The sequence below is a fragment of the Meriones unguiculatus genome, chromosome X, assembly GCF_030254825.1.
Source record: "Meriones unguiculatus strain TT.TT164.6M chromosome X, Bangor_MerUng_6.1, whole genome shotgun sequence".
Taxonomy (NCBI): domain Eukaryota; kingdom Metazoa; phylum Chordata; class Mammalia; order Rodentia; family Muridae; genus Meriones; species Meriones unguiculatus.
Window position 1 is genome coordinate 143,583,413 of NC_083369.1, and position 21,578 is coordinate 143,604,990.

The following is a 21,578-nucleotide window of genomic DNA, read 5'->3' on the forward strand; positions in this document are numbered from 1 at the left end:
TAAGCACGGTAGATGGAGATTGAACCTCGTACATCATACCTTCCAGCCAGCTTAGCCTACTTGATGAGCCCAAGTTTCAGTGAGAAACTCAATCACTGAAAATAAAATAAAGTGTAGAGAGATCCATGAAGTCTCCCAATCTCAACTATGGTCTCCATATATACTTCAACACATGTGCACACACCCATCACACACACACACACACACACACACACACACACACACACACACAAACCAACATATAGAGAGATGACCAAGCAGTGAAGAGCGCTTGTTACACTTTCTAAGGACCCAGATTCAGTTCCCAACACTCAAATTAGGTAACTCACAGCCACATGATTTGTATGTTATATATGTTAACTCTAGTTGTAGGGGATCAAATGCCTCTCCAGGCCTCCACAGGCATCCCATGCATATGGTGCACTGACATACACACATACACATGAAATGAATCCACATTAAAAACAATTGAAAACTCTGAAAAACTGCTGACAATGTTTTATATCCTTTATAGATATTTATCCAGGCTTTAATTCTGATGTAAAAAGAATTACATCCCCTCTCATTAACATGCAGGTTTTCATTTTTAATAAATGGTAAAAAATATATGTATGCCAAAGAGTTGTTTATAATAAATGTCTTTAATATTTACTATCAGTAAATACCTATTTTGTATACAAACATAGACACACATATAGATATGCCAAGAGTCAAATAAAAATTTCTTGGGTGAAAAGCAGTTATAAATGAAAAAGTTTAAGAAGCCCTAATCTAGAACATGTTAGCTCTCAGTATTTTAGGAAATTGGAGTAAACTTCATTTCACGGTATCTACAGCTCTCTGAAGCTACTTCCCATTGTAAGTTAAAGTGTAGCCTTCTACCCAATGGAATTTTATATATACAGCAGAGTATGAGTTCTGAAGCTAGGTTATATAAGACAATAAGACTTCCATCTTGCTCTCTTGGATTTGCCACTCTGGGAGAACCAACCACCACATCATAAAGGCACTCAAGCAGATTGTGAAGAGGCCCACATGTGAGACTCTGGCAGCCTTCTTCCCATTTCTAGCACCATGCAGATACTTCAGTCCAAGCATTTGGGTGAGTAGAACAAAGTCTGAAATTTTTACTGCAGTCTTCTAAGAGACCTTCAGCCAGAACATCCCTCCAAAAGCTGTTTCTGAATTCCTGGCCCAGAGAAACTGTGAGATAGTGTTTATGGTTTTAATAAAATATATTTGGAGTTGATTTGTTATACAGCATTATAACATGCCAGATATTGACTTGAACTGGCATATATAGCATGGTATGATAATGGTAGTTAATACTGTGGGCTATCAAGTGGGACAATTTGATTTGGAATCTTGACTTGGTCACTAGTAACTTGAAATCTTGGCCAAGATTTTAAATATCTTTAATTCTTAGTGTTTTTTTTTTCAAAAACAGAGATTATATGAATTCTTATAGAATTGTGAATATGAAACAATATGTACTAAATACTTAGAAGAAAATCTGGCTCATAGTAGGAAAATCATAGCTTGTTTACTTCTGACGAGTTGGATAAAGGCTTAGTACCTGGACACTTAGAGGATAGCATAGTGAATATTCATTGTATTCTGGGAGTTGCAGCAGAGGGCTAATTTAATCTGGAGGAGTTACAATTGGATTATTGGTGAAAGTGATGATTGAGAAGACTTTTGTGGGAAAACAAAATTCTCTAGGCAGAAAATGAATGCTATGGCATGTAGGAAGGAGTGACTACTGCAAAAGTAACATGCTGAGTTGTACATGGTGCAAGAATGGACTGTGAGAATGCTCACATATGTTGGAAAAGAGGCTGCCTGGGGGCTTTAGAAAGCATTGGCAACAATATGATTTGCGGGAGGAGCTGACAATGGACTTATATGTCATGTCGAAGAACAGGGAATTGGTGTAATTTTCTTTGGGAAGTAAAAAAAATCAATTTTAATTTTTTAGTTTTATTCTTAAAGAAAATGGTTCAAAGAGGGGAAAGGCAGGCTACTTGGACAAGCTAGCAGTTTTGAACATGGTCCAAGAGAAAGATCGAGAGGACCTAATCTTGGGCACTGACATTGTTAAGAGGGAGTTACAGTATGGGTAAGTGAAATCCCAAGGGATCATTCTCTAGTAACTGAAAAATGATAATATGCAATACAGATTTAAACCATTTCCATTCGAACTTGAAAAACTCACTTCAAGTGGCTATCGTGGTTACACTGTGCACTCCTCTATGCTGGGAAATCATTATTGTGCCTACTACTTGAATGTCTATTATGTCTAATCTTCCTAATAGTTCTATAAACTTTGTACTATGCATCCATTTTATTAGGTTGACTTATTTGATACAACAATGGCTGTCTTTACAGTGGAGAGGCTGAGAACCCAGTAATTGTTCAGCTTATAAATTTAGATGCTTCACTTGTCTCAGCATGCCACTAAAAGCCTGGAGATTTCCTAGAAAGTCACTGGTCTTCAGCTCATGTTGGAAGGCTGAAGAAGCTTGGCTTTGATGTTAGCAAAGGATGGTGGCAATAACATCAGCACCATCAATGAAGTAGGTGCTCTCACCAGCAAGGAGTGAAGTCAGGTAAAAAGCAATATTTTTTTCCCTTGGACGATCTTAAACTTGACTGCTTCTGGAAAGTACCAACCACTCGGTGAGAGGGTCTTCTCCCTCTTTACTGAATCCAAACCAGGAAATAGCTTATGTATACAGAGTGGATCTCTTAGTTCATTCCAGATCCAATCAAAATGACCACTAAGATTAACTACCACAGCAAGTCTGGGAGTGTGGCCCAACTAATTCATTGTATTCTTTCAAATCTTTACACTGTACTGTTAAACACTGGGTAAGAAATGTGAGAATTAGGTGAGGTTTACATGTAAATATGTACTTAGATATCATAATGATATATACTTTCACAAATTCTACTAGTGAGGCCTTCTTTCTGTTTGGATATGGCACAACTATAGGAATGTGAGATCAGCCAGGAGGTGGGGAAGTATCAGAAGTTTACATGGAACCCATGTCTTCGTGATTACATGTATGTTAAAGTGTTCTGACGATGAACACACTATATTTTTGCCACCTCCAAGCATGCTGTTTCACTGCAAGCTCTGTGTTTAAGTCCACTATTTTCTTGCTCCTTTAGAATTGCTTAAGGAGGAATTGAAAGTAGATTGCTTAACAGACAGATGCCAAAAGATGCCTTATAAAGAATATTGAAGTGTATTTCCCAGAAAGGGATTGTTCCACAAAAATTTACAATGAGATTTAGAAAGATTGTGGAGATAGATGAAGTTAAGTCATGAACAAACTTGCAACTGTTTCCAACACTGGCAGATGGTATGCTTAAAAAGCACCCGATTTAAGCGTTTGAAGATTGTTTCTGTCTTTGAGGCCTGACCCAGGAGACAGCTAAGAACAATGCTCTGTGAAGTCTTCATAAGTAAACAAAAGTATCCTTAAGTGCTAAGCCCACAGTCTCCTAGAATCCCATTATTGAGTGAGACTTGGTTGTAATGCCTGTATGGCCTCAGTCTCCTGTTGCTGAGGTATTTATGAATGCTGTTTCTGTTGTAGTGGACTGGGTAGGTTTGCTGCAGGGTTGGTAAGAGAAAGCATGGAAGGATTGTTAGGGTCAATCTGATTTGAATATATAAGTGTGAGTGGGGTCCCGGCTGAGAACTACTTGACTGTTAGCTAGAAGGTGAGCATCAAGATCCTAGAACACAAGAGTGGTAGACAGGAAGTCAGGGTCAGTCTTACTAATTTATCTTGATGCTCCTAATCTCACTTGTTCCCTCTTTAAAAGGCAAGGGCTTTTGTTGTTGTTGTTTTAACTTTTGTAAGATGCAACTTCTGATTAAATACCATTTAACTCAGCAACTCCTCTACTTCTAGGAATATACCCTAAAGAAAGTCACAGAATTGAAAGAAAATTATTAGCTAGAAAAAAGGACTAACAAAGAAATTGTGAGTTTTGTCTTGGTACAACTTATATGAGTGGAATTACAGTCATGTGTTTACTGATGAAATCATTGTAAAATAAATTATGATAAAATAAAATGGGTTTAGTAAAATACACAGGCATTCATTAATATATATTTACCTAACATATTCCCAGGACTAGGCTAAGCATCACTGATGCTAGTTTCATTGTTTAGTGCCTAGAGCAGCAATTTTTTATATGAAAGGACAAAGCAGAGCTTCATACTGGGAGGAGGTGGGGATTAGTGTTTCTTTTGTTTCAGAATTTGAACTTTTCAGACTGTGTTTATGCTGGAGCAGTAACATCACCATTTCTTGTGACAAGTGGGAACTGTTTGGCCCCTTTTACTAAATAATGAACTCTGGTGGTTTGTACTATCACCTTGGATCTTAGTAAGATTTTAATCAGCAAATATCTTTGAAAGATGCCAAATGTTGAGAAATATTGAGCCATATAAAAGCTGCCAAAAAAAAAAAAAGGTCAGACTTAGTGGGTGAAAGCGGTGATTTTAATTTCTTCTCATTTTTCTGGGCCCATTCTAGTTTAACTACTAAAAAATAGTGCATCCAAAGCTTCTCTTTAGTTCTGGGCAAATGGGGATGGTTGATAACTCTGGAAAAGGGGAGAGATGGCATAAAAATAAGCAAGGCAGAAAAACAATAGAATGATCATCAAAGAAAGCTGCAAGATCGACGGCAGATTTCAGAAGCTGCTTGCTGCTAGTCTGCTCTAGGGTGATAGATAAGGTGACAGGAGGTAACCTGCAAGAAGCCAGCAGATGGCTATGACATCTTGCTGAATCTCTTGACAGGAATCATAACTGTTAGAATGTGATACTTTCTGGAAATGGAAAGGTTGGCATGTATCAAACTATTGCAAGATGCCAACTTGGATAAAAAGCCACTATTAATCATAGCAGCAGTGACAATGAAATCTGTTTATAACAACAACGAAAAAGACAAAACCAAAAGTGCTTTGTAACTGCAGCAATTTTCATGTCCCAACTGATGACCCCTAATTTCTTTTTTATTTTAGGTAAAATTTTATTTTTTATATTAATTACAGTTTATTCACTCTGTATCACAGCTGTAGCACCCTTCCTCATTCTTCCCAACCCCACCCTCCCTCCCTCTTCTGCTTCTATGCCCCTCCCCCAGTCCAATGATTGGGGAGGTCCTTCTCCCCTTCCATCCAACCCTAGCTTATCAGGTCTCATCAGGACTGGCTGCATTGTTGTCCTCTGTGTCCTGGCAAGGTTGCTTCCCATTCAAGGGGCGGGGGGTGTCAAAGAGCCAAACACTGAGTTCATGTCAGAGACAGTCCCTGTTCCCCTTACTAGGAAACCCACTTGGATACTGAGCTACCATGGGCTACATCTGATCAGGGGTTCTAGGTTATATCCATGAATGGTCCTTGGTTGGAGTATCAGTCTCGAAAAAAAAAAAACAAAACAAAAAAAAAAAAAAAAAAAAAAAAACCCTGTGCCTAGATATTTTGGTTTTGTTGTTCTCTTTGCGGAGCTCCTATCCTTTCCAGGTCCCACTATCTCCCCCTTCTTTCATAGGATTTCCTGTACTCTCTCCAAAGTTTGGCTATGATTCTCAGCCTCTGCTTTGATATACTGCTGGATAGAGTCTTTCAGAGGCCCTCTGTGGTAGGCTCCTGCCCTGTTTCCTGTTTTCACCTTCTTCCATTTTCCATCCCATTTGTCTTTCTGAGTAAGGTTTGATCGTCTTACCGAGGGTCCTCCTTTTTTTATTTTTTTTAATTTTTTTTACTATTAATTACACTTTATTCATTTTGTATTCCCCCATAAGCCCTTCCCTCCTCCCCTCCCGATCCCATTCTCCCTCCCCCTTCCTCATGCATGCCCCTCTCCAAGTCCACTGATAGAGGAGGTCCTCTTCTCCTTCCTTCTGATCTTAGTCTATCAGATCACCTCAGGAGTAGCTGCATTGTCATCTTCTGTGGCCTGGTAAGGCTGCTCCCCCCTCAGGGGGAGGTGATCAAAGAGCAGGCCAATCAGATTATGTCAGAGGCAGTCCCTCTTCCCTTTACTATGTAAGAAGTGGGAAGTAGTAATAGCTGGAGAGGACTGGAACCACACAAGGAGAGCAACAGAACCAGAAAACTTGAACACAGGGAACTTTCCAGAGACTCATACTCCAACCAAGGACTATTCATGGAGATAACCTAGAACCCCTGCAGAGATGTAGGGTACTCCTTCTTGATTAGCTTCTCTAGGTGTACAGATTTTAGTATGTTTATCCTATATAATATGTCTAATATCAACTTATAAGTGAGTATATACCGTGTTTGTCTTTCTGCTTCTAGGATACCTCACTCAGGATGATCTTTTCTAGATCCCAAAATTTGCCTGCGAATTTCATAATTTGTTTTTAATTGCTGAGTAGTATTCCATTGTGTAAATGTACCACAATTTCTACATCCATTCCTCCGTTGAGGGACATCTGGGTTGTTTCCATGTTCTGGCTGTTACGAATAAAGCTGCTACAAACATGGTCGAGCAAATGTTCTTGTTGTATGTTTGAGCATATTTTAGATATATGCCTAGGAGTGGTATAGCTGGACCTTGAGGAAGTGGTATTCCTAATTGTCTGAGAAAGCTCCAGATTGATTTCCAAAGTGGTTGTACAATCCAGCAGGTATTGTCACTTGAGTTTTTGATCTTAGCCATTCTAATGGGTATAAGGGGAAAGAAATCTCAGGGTCATTTTGATTTGCATCTCCCTGATGACTAAGTGTTTCTCTGCCATTCTATATTCTTCTACAGAGGATTCTCTGTTTAGCTGTGTACCACATTTTTAAATTAGATTACTTGAATTGTTGCTCTTTAATTTCTTTAGTTCTTTATATATTCTGGATATTAGCCCTCTGCCAGATATAGGGTGGTGAAGATCCTTTCCCAATCTGTAGGCTGTCGTTTTGTTCTGAGGACAGTGTCTTTTGCTTTACAGAAGCTTTCCAGTTTCATGAGGTCCCATTTATTGATTTTTGATCTTAGAGCCTGTGCTGTTGATTTTCTGTTCAGGAAGTTGTCTCCTGTGCCAAAGAGTTCTAAGCTCCTCCCCACTTTTTCTTCTAACAGATTTAGTGTGTTGGGTTTGATGTTGAGGTCTTTAATCCACTTGGACTTTAGTTTGTGCAGGGTGATAAATATGGATCTATCTGCATTTTTCTAGACATCCACTTAGATCAGCACCATTTGTTGAAGATGCTGTCTTTTTTCCATTGTACGGTTTTGGCTTATTTGTCAAATATCAAGTATCCTTAGTTGTGTGGGTTTATTTCTGGGTCTTCTATTTGGTTCCATTGATCCACCATTTTGTTTCTATGCCAGTATCATGCAGTTTTTATTACTATTTTTCTGTATTACAGCTTGAGATCAGGGATGGAGACACCTCCTGATGATCTTTTGTTATACAGGATCATTTTGGCAATTCTGGGTGTTTTAATTTTCCATATAAACTTGAGAATTTTTCTTTCAAGGCCTGGAAAGAATTTTTTGGCATTTTGATGGGAATTGCATTGAATCTGTAAATTGCTTTTGGTGGGATGGCCATTTTCACTATGTTAATCCTGCTGATTCATGAGCATGGGAGATCTTTCCATCTTCTGATATCTTCTTCAATGTCTTTCTTCAGAGACTTGAAGTTTTTTTTCGAACAGGTCTTTCACTTGCTTGGTTAGAATCATACCAAGGTACTTTATATTATTTGTGGCTATTGTGAAGGGTGTTGTTTCCCTAATTTCTTTCTAGGCTCTTTTGTCTTTGGTATACAGGAAGGCTACTGATTTTTTGAGATAATTTTGTATCCAGCCACTTTTGCTGAAGGTGTTTATTAGCTGAACGAGTTCTGTGCTTGAATTTTATGGGGTTGCTCATGTTTACTATCATATCATCTGCAAATAGTGATACTTTGAATTCTTCCTTTCTGATTTGTATCTCCTTGATCTCCTTTAGTTGTCTTATTGCTCTAGCTAGGACAAGTACTATGTTGAAGAGATACAGAGGGAGTGGGCAGGCTTGCCTTTTCCCTGATTTCAGTGGGATTGATTTAAGTTTCTCTCCATTTAGTTTGATGGTGTTTGTAGGCTTGCTGTATATTGTTTTTACCATGTTTAGGTATGTACCTTGTATCCCTGCTCTTTCCAAGACTTTAAACTTGAATGGGATTTGGATTTTGTCAAATATTTTTTTGCCACCTAAGGAGATGATCATGTGTTTTATTCTCCTTCAGTTTGTTTATATTGTGGATTACATTGATGGATTTCCGTATATTGAACCACCCTTGCATACCTGGGATGAAGCCTACGTGGTCATGGTGGATGATATCTTTTCTGTGTTCTTGGATTCATTTTGCAAGTATTTTATTGAGTATTTTTGCATCAATGTTCATAAGAGAGATAGGTCTGAAGTTCCCTTTTTTTGTTGGGTCTTTGTGTGGGTTAGGTATCAAGGTGACTGTGGCTTTCATAAAATGAGTTTGGTAATGTTCTTTATGTTTCTATTTTGTGGAATAGTTTGAAGAGAATTGGAGTTAGCTCTTTATTGAAGGTCTGGTAGAATTCTGTGTTGAAACCACGTGGCCCCGTGCTTTTGTTTGGAAGGGAGACTTCATTTATATTTTCAAATTTTGTGGCATGTAGGCATTTGTAGTAAAAGCTAATGATTCTTTGGATTTCCTCAATGTCTGTTGTTATGTCCCCCTTTTTGTTTCTGATTTTGCTGATTTGGATAGTTTCTCTCTGCCTTTTAGTTAGTTTGGCTAAGGGTTTGTCTATCTTGTTGATTTTCTCAAAGAATCAGCTCTTGGTTTTATTGATTCTTTGTTTTATTTGTTTCTACTTGATTGATTTCAGCCTTGAGCTTGAATATTTCCAGCTGTCTACTTCTCTTGGGTGTGTTCTGCTTCTTTTTTTTTTTTCCCTAGGGCTCTCAGGTGAGCCATTAAGTTGCTTGTATGAGATGTTTCAAGTTTCTTCTTGAAGGCTCTTAGTACTGTGAATTTTCCTCTTAGCTCTGCCTTCATTGTGTCCCATAAGTTTGGGTATGTTTTGCCTTCATTTTCATTGAATTCCAGAAAGTCTTTAATTTCTTTATTTCTTCCCTAACCCAGCTGTCACTGAGTAGTGAGTTGTTCAGTTTCCATGTGTGTGTGACCTTTCTGCTATTTCTATTGTTGTTGAGGTCCAGCTTTAGTCCATGGTGGTCAGATAGGATACAAAGGATTATTTCAATTTTCTTCTATATGTTGAGGCTTGCTTTGTGACCAACTATATGGTCTATTTTGGAGAAAGTTCCATGAGGTCCTGAAAAGAAGGTATACTCTTTTGAATTTGGATAAAACATTCTATGGACATCTATTAGGTCCATTTGATTTAGGACCTCTGTAAGTGCCATTATTTCCCTATTTATCTTCTGTCTAGATGATCTGTCCCTTGGTGAGAGAGGAGTGTTGAAGTCTCCCACTATTAAGGTATTGAGATCAATGTGTGATTTAATCTTTAATAATGTTTCATATACAAATGTATGTGCTCTTATATTTATGGCATAGATGTTCAGAATTGTGATGTTCTCCTCGTGGATTTTTCTTTTGATGAGAATGAAGTGTCCATCCTCATCTTTTTTGCTTGAAAATATATTTTATTGGATATTAGGATAGCTACCCCAGCTTGTTTTATGGATCCATTTGCTTGAAAACACTTTTTCCAGACCTTTATTCTGAGATAGTGTTTTTCTTTGTTGCAGAGGTGTGTTCCTTGGATGCAGCAGAATATTGGAGTTTCTGCACCCATTCTGTTAGTCTGTGTCTTTTTATTGGAGAGTTGAGTCCATTGATGTTGATAGATAATAGTGACCAATGAATGCTAGTTCCTTTTATTGTGGAGTTGGTTGTGTTACTGTGATTCATTGCTTGTTTTCTTTTTTTTTTTTTTTTTTTTTGTCGTGAAGTTTTCTGTATCTTGGTTTCTTTTGTGTAGTTGATTTTGTTGGATTGGAGTTTTCCTTCTAGTATCTTCTGTAGGACTGGGTTGCTGTGTAGATATTGTTTAAATTTAGTTTTGTCATGGAATATCTTGTTTTCTCCATCTGTGTTGATTGAAAGCTTTGCTGGGTGTAGTAGTCTGTGTTGGCATCTGTGGTCCCTTAAAGTCTGCATGACATCTGTCCAGGCCCTTCTGGCTTTCATAGTTTCTGTTGAGAAGTCTGGTGATTCTGATAGGTCTACCTTTATATGTTAGTTGGCCTTTTTCCCTTGCTGCTTTAAATATTTTTCCTTTGTACTGTAGATTTAGTGTTTTGACTATGATGCGATGTGAGTGGTTCTTTTCTTGTCTAGTCTATTAGGTGTTCTGTAGGCCTTTTATATGTTTATGGACATCTCTTTATTTAAGTTGGGAAAAATTTGTTCAATTTTGCATATTGTGTACACGGTGGCCACATGTGCGTTCATTTGCAGATATTGTTGCTGGGTTGATGTCTAGTTATTCACTGTTTTTTTTTTTTTTTTTCTCACCTCATTTTCTAAAACATTGTCTCTCCCTCATTGCCTAGACTGGGTGGCCATAGAGTTCTAAAGATCATCTTGTCTCTGTCTTGCTTCACTAGGATTACAGGCACATACCATCACACTTTGTATTTTACGTGGGTAATGGGGATCAAAACTTACGACTAAATGCTTGCATGGAAAGCATTTTATCCATTGAACCATCTTCACAACCCTTCCACTGCAGTTTGATGAATGGTGTGTTGGTTTCAAAATTATACTAGTTCTGCCATCATAGCAAGAACAAGATACCAACACGTCTCTCATCTAGAAAAGAAATGAAAGTTAAACTTGAATAATGGGACATATTCCAGACTTGGCACTGAGGATGGAAGCTTCAAGAAGTAATGAATTGGGAGTATTAAATACATTATATACTGTTTATATTTTGCCAACAAAATATAATCATAACTATAGTAATGTTTTAACCTCAGTCATCTTTTTGAGGCTCATAGGGTATGGATTCCATTCACTCAACAGATTTTTCCAGGCATTCTATCTCTGGGGTATTTCAATGAAAAAATAGTAAAACTAAATAAAATTAAAAATCCCTCTATTAGTCCATGATTTTGAAAGGAGTGTTATATGATCAAGGAGGAGTATATTTAAGAGTTTTAAGGGAGAAAAAGAGAGGATGAAATGGCATAATTATATTATAATCTCAAAAACAAAAGGAATAATTAAAACCCCTTTTTATTTTGGAATTTGTAATTTCTGTGACAAGATTGTTTATGTATTTAAATGGAGAGCACCTGAATATTACAGTGACTTTTAAATCAAGAAACCATGGAGGATAACACCAACACTTTGAAGAGAACTAGGGCAGTAGTTCTCAACCTGTGGGTCATGACCCCTTTGGGGACTTGCATATATATCCTGCATATCAGATATCTATGTTATGATTCATAAGTACAAAATTACAGTTATGAAGTAGCAATGAAATAATTTTATGGTTGGGAGTCACCACAACATGAGCAACTGTTAAAGGGTCCCAGTACAAGGAAGGTTGTGAATCACTGTACTAGGGGATACTAGGTATTTGAATAAATACCTGAAATAAGGCCTGCAGATAGTGGGAGAAAAATAGATCAAGGTTAGGTAGAAATGGGTAGAGCCAGGGGAAAATTATTATTTTTTGATATATCTCTAAACCATGTGAAATTGTTAATACCAAATATATGCATTTGATTTTATAATGTGTTATGGGATAATTGATTTATTTTATTTTCTTCTTTATGTGTGTCTGTACTTTTAATAATATAATGAGTGTGATTTTACAATAATAAAATGGATACTGAAATATTGAGACATTTAACCTCTTCTAGAAAACTGTAGCTACAGTCATGGTTTCATGACCATAGAAATCAGATAGTTGAACTTGGGGTAACCACCCACTAAATGTGATTGGTTCTTTGGCAACAGGAACCATCTGCATTCTACAGTCAGCATTTCTCTGTGCTCCAATTAAGTTAGTCAGTATTCACTGACAGGAGAGTTATAATGAGAAAGCTCAGTCAAAATGAAATGTTGACCCGGTAAAAAACTACAAACAGGTCCCTGTGGTTTTCTTGGATGCAAATTAGAAAATGAGAAATTATTACAATAAACAATGAGGTGATTACAGCATAGAAATGCCAGTATTTTAGTTTGTTACAGTTGTAGTCATTGAAATTCTGTAACTACAAGGCTTATTATTATTATTATTATTATTATTATTATTATTTGCTTGAAATAGGAATGGGATTTGTTAGTGTTTACAATATAAAAAAAGAGCAAAACAACATGATTTAAGCTTAGTTAACTGTTTTTGGATGGCTTTTAGAAGAATTTTCAGTAAAACACACACTTCTCAAACAGCTAACTTTATTGAAAAAGGTTGATTACTTTGATTAATCAAAATGTAAATCATTAATTTTAAAAGTGTTTTACCACCTACCACCCAGAATCCCAATTTTCTCCAAAAGGTGGTTACTACAATCAATTTGTATGTATTTGACAGATACTTACTTTGAGAATATAAGAGAGTTATTAAAATATTATTTTATTATTTATATATTTGTGTCTACACATCACTTTATTTCAACATCAGATCCTGGACATTTTTCCATGCTAGAATTTTAATACTGGCCTTTTACTTTTTCATTTGGTACATAGCAGTCTTCATTATAGTCTTAATTATATACAATACCTCAGTGAAATCCAGAGTGTGCTTGGAAAAGCTCTTGGGCAGTGGTTCTTATGGTGTGGTGCCTGGTAGAAATGTGCATTTGAAGCCCTATTCCAGGCTAACTAGTAACTAGAGAGATCCTGAAAATGAGGCTTAGTAAACTGTAGTTAAACAAGATCTGATTCTCATACATAACAGTTGAGACCAACTGGCATGTGTTTGCACAGCCCTGTAATAATATGACGTGAATTCGTAAGCATCGTTGCACTAAAGAAAATTATGTAATAAAAGCCACAGAGTTTGCAGGGAAATGAGGATGGGGCATGCAACAATCGAAAACTTATGTATGACATGGGGGCTGGAGAGTTGGCTCAATGATTAAGATCACATTCTGCTCTTGTAGAATACTTGATTTCAGTTGTCAGCAGCCACCTTGGGCTGCTCAAAACTACGTGATGGTACAGTTCCAGGTGGATCCAATGGCTCTGTCTTCTGAGGCAGACCTGCCCACATTCCTACCCACCCACTTGCACATGATTAAAAATAGAAATAAGCAAAACTTATCATTGACACATTTTAAACAAAAATTGTGGGTCTCATCAAAAGATAGCATAGTTTTCATGTGTTAAAATGGACAAATGTACAAATACTATGGTAAAAATGACACTTTCCCTCGGAAAGAACTGATATTCACTGTGGCATGTGGTGTTTGGGGTGGTACCCCTTGTAAGTTATTGTGTGGCGGCAGGAGGAGAGTTATGTCACGTTGAAAGCTTTGACCTCAGATGTGGTAGGGGAGGCTTATAACACACAGAGTAATTCAGAGTAGTCGGTCATGCGGAGTGTGTGTGCATATGAGACACTTGTGTGCTCTCATGTGGCTCAGCATAGGTGGCTTCTGGTCTGCTTATCACTGATAAGCAACAATGCAAAACTGGAGCCTTGTCACACTTTCCCCATTATGTTTATTGTGTTGGAAGAAAATTGCCTTTTCTTTTCTATAATAGAACAGTCTGTTATAGTAGAATTGAACACATATGTGCACGCACCTCTCCGTACACATATTACACAGAAACTCAATGAACTGCACCAAATGTCATGTTTCTACTCAGTTTATTATCCCTTGGAGCTTCTCTCATGTCATCACACAGAGATTTAGTTCTTTAAAAAATGCTTGCCAGAACTTATCCTCCTACCAACCTTGTTTCAAATTCATTAATTTTTGCCAACTCAATAGTTAAATCTCCCCCTCCCTAGCTCTTTCTCAATCTCTCTCTCTTTCACGAACAGGGACAGACAGACGGACACACACACAGAGTCAAGAATGCTTCCCGTATATATACTGACAAAAAGGGAAGCTTCAAAAGGCTGAACAAGTGATGAATGATTCTGAAGTGGGGAAACACTAAAATAAAATGAGTTTGTGAGAAAACATAACAGACACCTATTAAAAAGAGAGAAAAAAAAAGAACTCCTTTCCATTTATTTATTTCTCACTTCCACCTTTGTTAATACAACTTATCCACTTTATGAGATAAGATACTGAATTGACCTTGCTGGGATTTCCATCTATCACTCTTGCCAGGTGACATCTCTGAAAATGCAGCTTACACTATTAATCCATTCACTTCAGCAAAACATGCCTAAGGGCATCAGATTCTTCAGTTTATCACTATTGGGTTTCAAGGCCCTGACAAGCTGAGAAGATATAGCTGATCAGGGTGATGTGATGGCTTCAGAACTGGAGTCTGGGACCCCTAAAAAAGCAAAAGCTGCGGCAGTGGAGGCTTATGCAGGTGTCAGATGTTTTTCTGAGGTTGGCAGTAGACATAACTGCTTCCAGCTGGGCAACATTACCAGGCAGGGAAGCCATAATGATCGAAAAATTAAATTACATTGGCCTATGATCATTGTTCTTATTAGCAAATACCATTGCTTTGGGGTGATTTATTGTGTGAAATGGAATTTTCATATAAACACTGTGATTTGCATTCATATGTTTATATATATATATATATATATATATATATATATATATATATATATCTCAATGTAAAGGTTCCAAAGGTGTTCAAGGAAATATAGATATTACAAAGATTAAAGTAATATTGGTCCTTGAAATTCAATCATATTAGATATGTTTTCCTTTATTTGAAAGCAACAGGAACAGGGAAGCATTAACTGGACAACGTAGCCTCTTGGGGCTATCCCACTCTAGAACTCTTAAGTTCAGCGTAGCATGAAACTATGATAGCTGAGCTGTATCTTGGTAGACTTCCTCATGTGTAAACCAGCTGTAATCCTGTACTTCTTGGTCAGGATAAGTACTGGGTGTGCAAAAGGCACCTAGGAACAGCTGATGTGCATATCATATGCATCTATTCTTTTCACATACATGTTTCATGGCCACCTTTGAACCCACATATAAAATACAAGTTCAAAGATTCAGCTACAAATAAATTCAAGGTAGTAACAGTAAACTATTTTATCAAATGTATAACCATTCCTTTATATATGGCATGTGTGGCTACAACAGTGGGTACCTAAGAAGCTGACACCTAGGTACATCTGAGAACCTGCTGGCCATCCTGCATCTTTGTGGGCATACTGTAGAAGGTGCCCATTTCACAGTAGGCTGAACTCTGCCAATAGCATATCCGTACAAACTGTCTTTGAAATGATTCCATGTACTTACTTCAAACTCAGGTGAATTAATATCACCATTAGGTAGATCTCTTGTAGATACCGTGGATCCACAAGGAATGCAGTTTGGATGAGCTTCTAGAAGCTTTGGCTCTAGCTAGAACTAGAGTGTGGATATTGATCATTTCCATACCCTTAACATTTTTTGTTTGTTTGCTTGCCATCCTCTCAGGATTTCCTGCTGGTGAGCTGCAGAAGCCTTTCTTTTGGGGAACAGAATATCCTCGGTGAGTAAATTAGAAAAGAAACCAGTCCTTGACAAATTAGTAAAGAGGAACTTGTCACTTTGGTCAAGGACAGAATATATAGTCTCTTGATTAAAGTTTTAAGTGCTGTTAAGGAACACCATGATCATGGCAAATCTTAATTAGGAAAACATTTAATAGGGACTGGCTTATAGTTCAGAGGTTTAGTCCATTATCACTATGGTGGGAAGTATGGTGGCTCACAGGCAATGTGGTGCTAGAGAGGTGGAAGAGAGAGTCCTGTCAGCAGACAGCAGGAAGAGAGAATAACACTGGGCCTTGCTTGAGCATATGGAACCTCAAAGCCCACTGCAGTATTACCTGATTACTCCAACAAGGCCATAATGCCTCCTAATAGTGCCACTGCCTCTGAGCCTATGGTGGTGATTTTCACTCAAACCACCCCATTCCCTCCCTGGGTCCCACTGGCTTGTAGCTATATCATAATCTAAAACTGCATCCAGTCAAACCTCAAAAGTCCTGATAGTCTTCCTAGTCTCAGTAGCATTTAAAAGTTCAAAGTCTTGTGACCCACGGCAATCCCTTAAACAGTCAATTCCAAGTCAATGGTTGTTCAGCAGACAGAAAGCATTATTGGTCTTGTTAGTTTTTATTAAGTATTTGTTTTCTGACCTTTGTTACCAGAGTATTTGACTAGATGGCAAAGTCAAGCCTGCACAGGATTTTATTTTTCATGCATTTAATCATTTGAAAGTTCACTGGGATGGAAGGAAATGGACTAAAACCTTTCTGAGTGAAGAAACCAAAGACAGGGAAAAAGGTGCTTTATGGAATGACAGATGTTAGCTTGGCTGGTCAAAAAGTATACAAAGAGAAGTCATAAAAAAGATTTTAGTTTGATATTGGAGGGTTCTGAATGTCAAATGAGGAATTTAGAACAGAAAATACTGAAGTTTCTGAAGTGAGATAGTTAAACGTGTCATAAAAAAATAAACCTATCACAGATATATCATAGGTCTAACATTCAGGTCTGGACTTAAGGACAGCTATTTACAAATAGATTGTAGGTGTGTTTGATTCATAATTCATAATTTCTCATAATATTCATTGTCAATAATACCATTACTTTCTTATATGCCTTTATGTGGTTGTGGTCTTTTAATGCATGGGAAATTTGATCTCGATATTAGAAGCAGAGTCACTTGTATTTGCGCTTGGATATATGAGGACTTCCATATAATTATGTAGGTTAAATGAGATAATATCTCATACATATAAAAATCAGAGAAATATAATGGTTGTGTTTTGATTGGGCTTCCTCAGAAGCTGCCTTTATCATAAGGGTTTAAGTAGTTCTTTCGGAATGTGATGACAGGAAACCCCAGCAGAAGATAGGAAGGTGAAGCAGAAAGGGAAAGAAAATGATATACTGTGTCCTATGAGTCTTCTATGGCTGGCGAATATGAATTACCACTAAAACTACCCAAGCATACTAGCCTCTCTTTGTGTAATCCAACCCACCTTTCACTAGGCTAAAATCAAGGTGTCAGCAAGGCTTCATTCCCTTTCTATGGAAGTTCTAGGGAATAAATTATGTCCTTAGCATTTCTGACTTGTAGCTGGGGCTAATGTTTCTTTCTCCATGGCCATCTTTCCCCACCTAAAAATGTCAGAGTAGCATTTCCTTTAATATCTCATTTAAATTTTTTTATTAATTACAGTTTATTTACTTTGTATGCCAAATGTAGCTCCCTCCCTTGTCCCCTCCCAATCCCACCTTCCTTCCCACTTCACCACCCATGCCCCTGCCCCAGTCCACTGATAGGGGAGGTCCTCCCTCCCTTTCCATCTGATCCTAGTCTATCAGGTCCCATCAGGAGTGGTTGCATTTGACATCTCATTTTTTTGCCACTTTTTTTAAAAAGATATTTGTGGTTACTTTGGGTCCACCCAGGTAATTCAGGGTAATCTTTCTCTTTTAAGGTCACCTGGTTAGTAAACTTAATTCCATCTTCAACCTTAATTCTCCTCCACCATGTAATATAACACATTCACAGGTTCCAGGAATTAGCATCAGGGCATTTTGGGGGAAGCCATTACTCTACTTGCCACATGTATGTTACAAAGCTAGCTTGCCATCATGAGCAATTGAAAATGAGTCTTGCTGGGGAACTATAGGACATGCTTCCAGATAAGGGAGCTGGATTCTTTATCCTCTAGGTCTCATTCCATCAGAGGCCTAGGGGTGCTTCCAATGTAAATTCCTTGGCAGTGCCCAGCCTATGAGAAGGAATCTCTGATGGCTGGAGAAACTCCTTAGACAACTAGTTTCAAGTTGGCTTTCAGAAACAATGTGATCAGTACACTGAGACATGCTGTGTAAATCAATAAAGCCTACTGAAGAAGGGAAGCACTATTGTTAGTGTAAGTGCAAAATCTTAGGTTTGTATCTAATCGAATTCATTAATAACGTCCTGTTCCTTAGCTGAATAGCTTTCTTCAGTATTAAGTCATTCGGCTTTTTTTTTTTTTTACCATAATTAAGATTACAGATGTACACACTTAATTCATAAAATTAAAAATATAAGTTAATTCTCTAAGGCCTTTTCAAACTGAAAAAATATCTGGCATTCTTTGATTCTGCTTATCATACACAATTTAACTGCGTTTTCTATTGTTATATAACTATAACTGAACATGTGGAAATAGTCTAGTTATGTTTAGAAATCATTAATTCAGTGATTTATTTGGTGCATGAGCATGGAAGTTTTATAGAAACATAAAAATCAGAAACTTAAGAATTCTTATTGTCTGCTAGTACTAACTTAGGTTGAGGCATAGTTGATATCTGAGTGAGCTAATTTCTATTTACATATCACTATTCTAATTTCTATTTATCACTTCAATGAATAGCTGTTAAGCATCACTTGACTGCTTTGTAGTTGGGATATAAAAATGATAGGAATTACTTCAGTGAGATGGCTTCCCAGACAGACATCTGTTCTGTCTTACTTGATGGATAGTCACCAGAACCAAAGGAATAGATATCTTTTTGCTCAGGTTGGTCAGTGTAGCCTACTTGTGACTGTTGGGTCAAGTTTTGAGAACAGAAACAAGGCAAATCATTTCCAAAGGAAAGAATCGGGAACGTAAATGACCTTAAACAACGCAATCCAAAAGTGTTCTATGAAAATGTCATCCTCTCATCCCATCCATTATCCTTGTTTCTCAGTTCTATAAGAAACTTATTTGGATATGTTTAACATCAAGGCTTGTTGAGTCTTCTTTGTATGTTTTTGGGAAATGCTGTTCTCTAGTTCATGACTGAAATATAAGAACTTGAAAGAGGGTTCTTGGGAGATGATTTAGCTGTTAAGAACACTGATTACTCTTCCAGAGGATCTGGGTTCAGTTCTCAGCACCCACATAGTACTCACAACCCTCTGTAACTCCAGGTCCGAAGGATCCGATGCCATATACACACATAGCACACAGACATACATGCAAGCAAAACACTCATACACATCAAATCAAGTCAAATAAATTTCAAAGGAACTTGGGCAATATTTGGAATAGGGTTTGCCAAATTTTTTGGCAGCCTCAAAGTTGCTGGTCTGGGGGTTTCCATGTAAGTGAGGCATGCCTTGAACTTGTGACCTTCTTGCCTTTCCCTCTTAAATTATGGGGTAATAGGAATGTTGTGTTTTGTCTTTTGGAAGGAAATTTAGTTGGCAGAATGGGTTTCTATGTTTAGGGAAGTCAGCAAGTGTTCAGCTAGCAACTTCACTGGACCAATAGGTTGAAAAGCACAGTTAAAAAAATTAGATAAACATGGAGAAGAAACCTTTTAGTAGGTACTAGCCTCAGAAGTAATTAGAGAAGTGATCTCACAGTCATTGGAAAGATCAAGCAGATGTCTTAGTACTTTAAAAAGATGTTTTTCTGTTTGTTTGGTTGGTTGGTTGGTTTGGGTTTCTTGAAACAGGCTCACCATATAGCCCAAGCAGGGTTCATACTCTATCAGTCTCTCAAATGCAGCACCAGGATTATATGTATGTATACCTATGCCCCACCATAAAAAAAAAATTAGAAATAAGATGTTACTAAGTTGTCCTGGTTGGCCTCTAACATTTTATCCTACTATCTCTGCCTCCTAAGTAGCTGGTAGCAAATTAAACAGGATTTTACAACTCCTTTCATCTCAGAGCTTTTTATGATTTTCTGATACAGGGGTAGGTTAGCCCCTACTTGCTAACAGCCCGAGGTCACAGTGAGTTCAGACAGCAGTCTAATTGCTTTGTAATTGACAACAAATTTCATGCTTGTGTTAAAGCCCTCAGATAATAAGAAGAGAGAAACTAAATAGGTAGTAAAGTGAAACTGTTACCTTCTGTGTTGGAGAGCAGGATTTTAAATGCAGGAAGCCCTCCAGTTTCTGCCAAGCCAGTTGTATTCTAGGAGGCACACGAGCTTTTATGACATTCTAATTTAAATAATGTGCATTGGAAAAATAGAAGATAGCAATGTAATATTATAAAACATTGTCATTATAAGGTTTAGTCGGACAAAATTACTTTTTCTTTGTCTTCTGTCCAAGGGATTGTGATTTTGTGACTGAGAATTGAGATTTACGATGATTTGATCATTTTCTGAATTCCTTATTACCCTTAAATAAAAAGCTTATTGGGGCAGTCCCTCTTAAGGGACATTTATAGCATAGTAATTTCTATATGTTTCCATTGCTCATCCTTTAAATATATTTAGTCAATTGGGTATGGAGGAGTGAGAAATCTGGGAAATCAAAATATTGCAGGTCACACAATGCTAGCTACTGCTGCAAAAATTAGCACCATGTGAAATTACAAGTTTGTCCCATATAGGCTATGATAGCTCTATGATTGAAATGCATTATTTTACTTTTACTTCTTTAATGAAGGTTTGCAATGATGGAAACACAGTAGGAAACATTTTTTCAAATGCAAATTACTTTGCAGGAAAGAAATAACAAAGGAAAGAATTGTCACCAAGGGGAAAAATTAGATCTTATAGCACTTCCTTGGGTACAGTTGAGACAAACAATTAGCATGTTAAGGATCATTACGTCCTGTAATAACATGTTGCTTCAAAAAATTCTGTTCTTTCCAGCTTTGGTCTAACTGTTTGCTGGATGGTTTGATGCTGCATGTCAGGAAATAACTATGAAGTATTTTTAGCATAATTATGAATCTCACAATAATGATTCCAACTTCTCTTTATTTCTTAGCTTAAATAATTTCCATATGAGACATGTCCCTTACATGACATGATAAGGCTAATTAATCATGAATTAAATCACTGTTAGTTTTCTTATTGTCTTAGTAGGAATGAAGAATTTAGTGGTGAATGAATAAAGTGAGGGTTAAGTCTTCAGGGAGATTATGCTAGAGAGCTCATTCATTTCCTCAACTTTTGTGTTTGTACTTTGCTTCAGTTATCTACGCTGTATAATAAAAGTACCAATGTCTTAGTTAGGGTTCTATTGCTGTGAAGAGACACCATGACTGTGTCAAGTCTTATAAAAGAAAGCATTTAGTTGGGGCTGGCTTACAGTTTCAGAGATGTAGTCCATTATCATGATGGTGGGAAGCATGGCAGTGTGCAGGCAGACATAGTGCTGCTTCTTGATCAGCAGACAGGAGAAAAAGAGAGAGTGAGCTACCAGGCCTGGCTTGAGCTTCTGAAACCTCAAAGCCCACCCCCAGTGACACACTTCTTGCAACAAGGCCACACCTACTCCAATAAGGCCTTACCTCCTAATAGTGCAATTCCCTATGGGTCAAGCATTCAAACAGAAGAATCTATGGGGGCTATTGAAACCGCCACTACTACCGAACAACCATTTACTGGCTCACAAATCTACGATTTGGTTTAGCCCTG

The 21,578-nt window shown here is 37.5% G+C and overlaps 1 protein-coding gene across 1 annotated transcript in view; it reads left to right on the forward strand.

The window, feature by feature from the left end:
- Positions 1-21,578, forward strand: part of Phex (phosphate regulating endopeptidase X-linked) — a 231,668-nt gene that overhangs the window by 191,333 nt on the left and 18,757 nt on the right. The window contains exon 16 of the mRNA XM_060374873.1: positions 15,629-15,683. Within this exon, the coding sequence (XP_060230856.1) occupies positions 15,629-15,683 (55 nt within the window). The remainder of the gene's footprint in view (positions 1-15,628; positions 15,684-21,578) is intronic.